Genomic DNA, 7,890 nt, shown 5'->3' with positions numbered 1-7,890 from the left:
AGGGAAATATCAGAGCGGTCTTGGGTAAGACGGATCACATGAGAGCAAGGCAAATCGCTGAAAAAAAACATGCCCTCACCAGCCAGCTGGATCTCTCTATCGGCTGCCCTCAAAAGCACAGTGGATTACTCTAATGCATTAACACTTCCACTCCACTGGGGACGAGCGGCCTGTTTGTGTCTGTTTGTGCCGTGTGAATATGTGTACTCACGTCTGACGTCTTTGAAGTAGATGGTCTGTCTGTTGGGGTTGAGGAGCTGGATGACAGAGTCGTCATTGTTTTTGACTCGACAGCTTATGGTGGCTGTATCTCCCTCCACTACTGAGACGTTGTCCGCTATGAGATTCTGGCTTTGGACTGTGGAGGGACAGCGAGAAAGAGAGATCAAGTTGGAGAATGAAAGAGAGGCAGGTCTATTCATCCGTCCATCCAGATAACTTCTGCTATCTATATACTGTACATCTGTTCATCCATCTTATAACTTTCTTTCTGCCTATCTGTCTGTCTTATCTATCTATCTATCTATCTATCTATCTCCTGTTTTCTTAATATCTGCCATCCATCCATCCATCATATAACTTCTACTATCTAGCATCCATCCATCCTATAACATCTGTTATCTATATATTGTCCGTATGTTCATCCATCCATCCATCCATCCATCTATCTTGTTTGTTAAATATCTTATAACTTCTACTCTCTATATATTGTTCATCTGTCCATTCATATATCCATCTTATAACTTCTACTATCTGTCCATCCATCCTTCATATAACTTTTGTTTTAAAAATATCTGCCTGTCCATCCATCCATTTTATAACTTCTACTCTCTATATATCGTTCATCTGTCCATTTATCATCCATCTTATAACTTCTACCATCTAGCACCCATCCATCCATCCATCCATCCATCCATCCTTTCACGTATGCTATCTATGTATTGTCCATATGATAGGGAAATATCAGAGCGGTCTTGGGTAAGACGGATCACATGAGAGCAAGGCAAATCGCTGAAAAAAAACATGCCCTCACCAGCCAGCTGGATCTCTCTATCGGCTGCCCTCAAAAGCACAGTGGATTACTCTAATGCATTAACACTTCCACTCCACTGGGGACGAGCGGCCTGTTTGTGTCTGTTTGTGCCGTGTGAATATGTGTACTCACGTCTGACGTCTTTGAAGTAGATGGTCTGTCTGTTGGGGTTGAGGAGCTGGATGACAGAGTCGTCATTGTTTTTGACTCGACAGCTTATGGTGGCTGTATCTCCCTCCACTACTGAGACGTTGTCCGCTATGAGATTCTGGCTTTGGACTGTGGAGGGACAGCGAGAAAGAGAGATCAAGTTGGAGAATGAAAGAGAGGCAGGTCTATTCATCCGTCCATCCAGATAACTTCTGCTATCTATATACTGTACATCTGTTCATCCATCTTATAACTTTCTTTCTGCCTATCTGTCTGTCTTATCTATCTATCTATCTATCTATCTATCTATCTCCTGTTTTCTTAATATCTGCCATCCATCCATCCATCATATAACTTCTACTATCTAGCATCCATCCATCCTATAACATCTGTTATCTATATATTGTCCGTATGTTCATCCATCCATCCATCCATCCATCTATCTTGTTTGTTAAATATCTTATAACTTCTACTCTCTATATATTGTTCATCTGTCCATTCATATATCCATCTTATAACTTCTACTATCTGTCCATCCATCCTTCATATAACTTTTGTTTTAAAAATATCTGCCTGTCCATCCATCCATTTTATAACTTCTACTCTCTATATATCGTTCATCTGTCCATTTATCATCCATCTTATAACTTCTACCATCTAGCACCCATCCATCCATCCATCCATCCATCCATCCTTTCACGTATGCTATCTATGTATTGTCCATATGATCATCCATCCATCCATCCATCCATCCTTTCACGTATGCTATCTATGTATTGTCCATATGATCATCCATCCATCCATCCATCCATCCTTTCACGTATGCTATCTATGTATTGTATGATCATCCATCCATCCATCCATCCATCCATCCACCCATCCATCTTCTATATCAACTAAATTTTTCAAATCAATATTTCACTCAAATTGTAATTGTGATAATATAATTAACAATGAAAAACAACTATGAAATTAGAAAAAAAATATGTAAATAGAAGCATTTTCATTAGTGGTTTCAGATATTTGTACACTAAATCTAAATAATATGAAGCATCTGCATCATTTTGCTCATCGGTTATGCTATAAGATAAAGGCACTGGGCACTAGTGGAGCTAATAGACAAAATTACAAAAAAATGGAACCACTGTCCATTTCCTTGAAGCAGAGATGCAGCCCAGCATCATCTAAACCCACAATCTCACACTTACATGAGTGCACAATGAAGAACAGGTGGCAAAACACAGCTAGAGTGGGTGTGAATATCCAGCAGAGTGTGAAAGTGTTTTTTTCCCCCTCTCTTTCCCGCATAGTGTGTGCTTCACGAGATTGCCTGTTTTCATGTTACACATGCTTGGTCCAAATCCCCTCTGTGGATGAGATCACCATGTGATATGAGCTGCCACTGCCATAGAAATGGAAGCTACAGACCTTGACCACTTGACCCAAAGCAAAAATGTATACCATTAAATAGGACAGTTCAACCAAAAATTAAAATTGTCATCATTTACAGTATTCACTCTTATCTAAACTTCTATGACTTTCTTTCTACTATGGAACACTTGATTTAAAGTTTTGTATTAATTTTTGGGGTGAACTGTCCCTTTAAGAGCCAGATAATTCACAGCTGAACTATATTTTTGCTCCGAGGGAAAAAATAAAATAAAATAAAATAACACCACATAGCTGCCTACCCCTGCAGAGCTAAGAGGAAAACATGAATGGGCTAAAGCTGAAGCTAAATACATATATTAATGTGAAATGTAACATGACGTTAAGACACCGTCAAGTGCTAATTTGCATGCCTCAGTTGTCAGGCACCTCTAAACAGCCCTGTCACTTAAAGCAGAAGGGAAGAAAGCAATCAGATCATGTGATGGCGACATATAAGGGGAGACAGTTTAACAAAAAGAAGCACAAAGTCAAAACAGACCAAAACAAATGAACCTTGCACAGGAGAGATTTCCTTAAGACTCGTCAAAAGGGATGAGATGTGGATTGAGAGGACTGGATAGGAAATGCAAATAGAATGGCTGTTTATCCCAGAGAGGGGTTAGCGATGAAGGTTAAGCGCGCTATAGCAGTTGTCACGGAGACCGCTAAATACTGGCCATTCGGTGGCCATTCAGCTGGTGGGTGGTAATCATGCTAAGTGACAAAAGATGCATCGAAAGGGTAAACACATACATGAGCAAACACTGCAGCCATGTTTGGCAAGCTCAATAGGAAAAACAAAACAAGCTTTTAGCGTGTTAAAGCTAGCTGAGGTGGGGAAGTAGTGAGTAGTTCCTCACTACTCGCTAGCACGAGTAGTGAGGAACAGAATGCTAAATTAAAACATTCACTTGATAACCTTAAAATGTGCTCTTTTATATACTACTCTATCAACTATATTTCTTGTTTTTTCCCCTTAGTTCATATCCAAACCTCTCCCTCCACTGAAAATCCCATAACGCCAATCTTGGCTGAGCACTACAATATTTTGAACTTAAACATTGCTCGAAAAGTCATTAAAATATAGAGTGTATGTGATAACTCAACTTACATGTAATTAGCTAGTTCGGTGTTTGCTTTGTTCAACTCTGGGGTGATGAGCTGGATGCCATTTTGTTGTGTGGGATGTGAGGGCTGATTCTAATCATCGCTAGACCTCCCGAGATTCCTTTACTTCCAAAAATGTTTGCGGAAACTTTGGCAACAAATCTTGGTGAGATATCTTTTAACTATTCATGTGCTGGAAAGCAGATGTTTACCCTACAGCAGAAAAACATGTGGCCTATAAAAAAAAAATGCTACAGGAACAGACATGAACCACTAGGGTATGCCAATGAGTCAAACTCAATGAGGAAAAAGGGTAAACATGTTAATTGCATTCTGGCATGCTCTCTGTTGAATTTACATCTCCAAAATGTGTTAGTGTTATTCCATGATAAGAGTAACATTTGTGTGCACAGAACTTTTTTTTTTTAGTTTATAGTTTTATGAGTTTCATTTCATGTGATGAAAATATTTAATAATGTTTTTATAAACATTTGAAGCTTTAAATTGTATTAATTTAAAAGGTGTCACTAAAATGCAGATTTGTTAAGAGTTTTGCAAGCTTTAATTTTAATTACACATTAATTTTAAACATTCTACTGAAAATATTTCATGTGATGATAATGTTTTGATCATGACGTGGAATTATATCTTAATTAAATTAAATTTTTAAGTACATTTACATTTAGTCATTTAGCAGACGCTTTTATCCAAATGAGGACAATAGAAGCAATCAAAACCAGCAAAAGAGCAATAATATGCAAGTGTTGTTACAAGTAGAGATGCACCGATTGCAATTTTCTTGGCCGATTCCGATTTCCGATTTTTTGTTAGTGTGATCTGCCGATAACGATTTTTGTCGATTCCGATTTTCTTTCTAAGAACTATAATTGACAGCATATACAAACAAAAATTTCTTACTTTTCTTTAACGCAAAGTTTTATTTTCATAAAAGTAAAAAGTCATTAATAAAATAAGAACAAATACAAAAATTGCAAACAACAGCACAAATAAATGCAATAGAATAAAGAGAGCTATGAAACTAAGTTTTTCATGTTAAGTAAGTTTTTATTCAGGTACAGAAATTAAAGTAATCAAATGTAAAATAACACATTCAGTGTTATTTTACATTTGATTTTTATAATTAAAGTAATCAAATGTAAAATAACACATTTAGTGTCCAAAATGTATTTATCCAAAACATTTATCCAAAATTATCCAAAACTGACTGTGTTTAACTGGATACTCGCCAAGACGGGCATTTTGACATAATTTTGTATGTATTTTACCGTTTTAGCACAGTTAGCCACTCATTTTGGTATTTGTGGCTCACAAGCTGTTTGAGACTGAGCGCGGCTTGTGCGCTCCACTAATATAGATCAGTGGTGGTGCGCAAGCTTTTGGTGTAAGCGCAAAACCTGCGGGAATGACTAAAATAATGCGCAATACAAGCACTATTTAACCGGAGCGAATGAGACGTGTGTGTGAGAGAGAAGGGGTTGTCCGAGAGAAGAGAGCGAGAATTCGGCTGATGTTATTGCCTGTGCCGCTGCCCGCTGGTAACAAAACGTATCGGCTCGGAATTGGAAAGAAGTGAGACTGATCGGCCGGTCACCGATCCGGGCCGATCATGAGGAAAATCGGATGATCGATCGGTACATCTCTAGTTACAAGTCTTGGTTATTATTATTATTATTAAAATGTAGGCTTGCAAAACACTTAACACATTTCCATTTTATTTTAAAATAATAGTTTAAATATAAAATACTACGTTTTATAAATATTTAAAACTTTCATTTATGCTATTGAAAATATGTCACGATAAAATTAAAATTTGTTGTTTTTCTAGTTCAAGTTTTTAAATAAAATGAGTTTAAATCATTCTACTGAAAATATTCTTTAATGTGATGATTTTTAAAAAAATGAATCTGTTTATAAACATTTAAAACTTCAAATTGTATTATTAAAAATGTGCCATGATAAAATGCAAATTGATTTTCCTATTTCCACTAGATCAATCAATTAAAAAAAATCTAGCAATTAATAAAAAACAAACAAAAAACAAATTAAGCACCTTAATCATGAGACATTACCGTAACATCTAATATAATATAAAAACAATGATTAAATATTAAACAAAAATGCCCAAATATTGTAGAAAAATGAAAAGAAATTTGTACCATTTTTGGGAAATCACACACACACACACGCACGCACGCACGCACGCACGCACGCACACACACACACTCAATATACAACTATTTGGAATAGTCTTTGCAAAGACAAAAGCATATGTTAAAATTCATGTTCTTAGGTACCTCTTGTTATGAATCCTGCCCCAGCTATATTAACAATTAAGTAAATCTTGTGCAGGGATCATACTGTATTAATAAAGGGATTAAACTTGTTTAGAATTATTATTGATTATTGGTGTGCAGATTGGTTTAAGATAACTGTTTGTGTCACTGGATCTGGAACAAGTGAGCGAATGATGAATTCCTATTTAAATGAAGATTTCATTAGCCCTAATGCTCAAGCAAAGACCATCAAAAAAGGGCCCCTGAAAAAAATTAGCTTTCCGTGCATGCATCAACAACAAACAAGGCATCGCAAAAATGGCAATGAAATTTGTGTGCTGTGCATTTGCATAACTTGTTCAAACAGATCTGTGACATTATCTCTGTATTTAATTACCGACATTCAAAATAAGTAGCACAGAACATTGATCATTTTGGTCTAGATTAAAGCCGTCAGAGGAGGCTACTCCACTCTCAGTGAGGCAGACAAGCCATTTATATCACTACAGGCCCAGCACCACCCCAGCGCCCCTCATACATCAACCCAGAGGAACACCCAGAGCGTGCATGTGTGTGTGTGTGTGTGCGTGTGACACGGAAAAACGGGCTAATGCAGGAGTGCACTGCCGTGCTGTAAAGGTCAAAGCACTCTACTGTCCGCCTCAATAGCTCATCCTGCCTGCTGCACTGTTTAAACAGCATGTGTGAGTGAGGAAAACCAAGGCTTTGAATTAGATCTGAATGGCGATGATTGCAAAAGAGTGAGATCCACGTACACCTGTGAGCCAGACTCAGTGAGAGGATATGTGATACCCATCACTATTCTGAGCCGCAAAGGTCAGCGTTCGTGCTCGAATATTACAGTCTGCCTAATAGAGGAGAACTCCATGGTTATGGTACTATATGTTCAGAGAGTGTTGATCTTTCAGAGCAGGATTTTCATTTATGTGAACTTCCTTTTGAATGATTGCACATAGGAAAGAAAAATCACAAATGAGATCTCTGTAATATCTGCTGAGATTGAATGGAGATCGAATGGAGACTTTTGCTTAATGAGATTCACACCAGTAATATTACTACTACCCTCGATGGAGATTTTGAATCATAAAAAGTACTCCTCACGGCTTCGGGGGTTAATAAAAAAAAAGTATGACCAAGTATAAAAAAAGAAACAAAAAATTACTGTAGTCTTCACTGTCGCATGATCCTTTAATATGCTGGTAACACTTTAGTAAAGGGAACAATTCTCACTAATAACTACTTGCTTATTAGCATGCCTATTATTAACATATTGGCTGTTTATTAGTACTTATAAAGAACAAATTCTGCATGACCATATTCTACATCCCTAATCCTACCCAATACCTAAACTTAACAACTACCATACTAACTATTAATAAGCAGCAAATTAGGAGCTCATTGAGGCAAAAGTCATAGTTAATGGTTTGTTAATAGCGAGAATTGGACCTTAAAATAAAGTGTGACCAATAAAAGTATTTCACTTCATAACAGTAGTGTGCACTTCAAGTTTAGTATGCATGCTTAGTACGTAGTGTGTTAAAGAACGTCTCGGTTACGTACGTAACCCTCGTTCCCTGATGGAGGGAACGGAGACGTTATGTCGAACAACATATGGGGTCTCACTTGGGAGGCCAATCACCTCTGAGTTTAAGAGAAAACGCCAATGAAATTTGGCTAGTGAATTTTGCATACCTAAGTCACTCCCCATGCATACGAGTATAAATAGGCGACAGGTGCATCCACTCTTCAGGTTTTACGCTGAGGAGCCAAGAACGTGTCCCGGCAACAGCGAATGGTTCAAGGTTGTGGCATGGGGACATAACGTCTCCGTTCCCTCCATCAGGGAACGAGGGA

General features: G+C 37.5%; 1 protein-coding gene across 5 annotated transcripts in view; it reads right to left on the bottom strand.

The window, feature by feature from the left end:
• Positions 1 to 7,890, bottom strand: part of LOC107693522 (cell adhesion molecule 1-like) — a 336,159-nt gene that overhangs the window by 77,333 nt on the left and 250,936 nt on the right. For 3 of the 5 annotated variants that reach the window (XM_016492934.1, XM_016492937.1, XM_016492936.1), the window contains one exon: positions 1,166 to 1,312. In XM_016492934.1, the coding sequence (XP_016348420.1) occupies positions 1,166 to 1,312 (147 nt within the window). Of the gene's footprint in view, positions 1 to 211; positions 446 to 1,165; positions 1,313 to 2,391; positions 2,587 to 7,890 lie in introns of those variants that run through there. The other 2 variants (XM_016492935.1, XM_016492939.1) reach the window with 2 other exon arrangements.

The sequence above is a fragment of the Sinocyclocheilus anshuiensis genome, unplaced genomic scaffold (assembly GCF_001515605.1).
Source record: "Sinocyclocheilus anshuiensis isolate Anshui unplaced genomic scaffold, SAMN03320099.WGS_v1.1 scaffold1208, whole genome shotgun sequence".
NCBI classification, from domain to species: domain Eukaryota; kingdom Metazoa; phylum Chordata; class Actinopteri; order Cypriniformes; family Cyprinidae; genus Sinocyclocheilus; species Sinocyclocheilus anshuiensis.
Note: the sequence above shows the minus strand (reverse complement) of the source record. Positions and strands in the feature narration are given on the sequence as shown.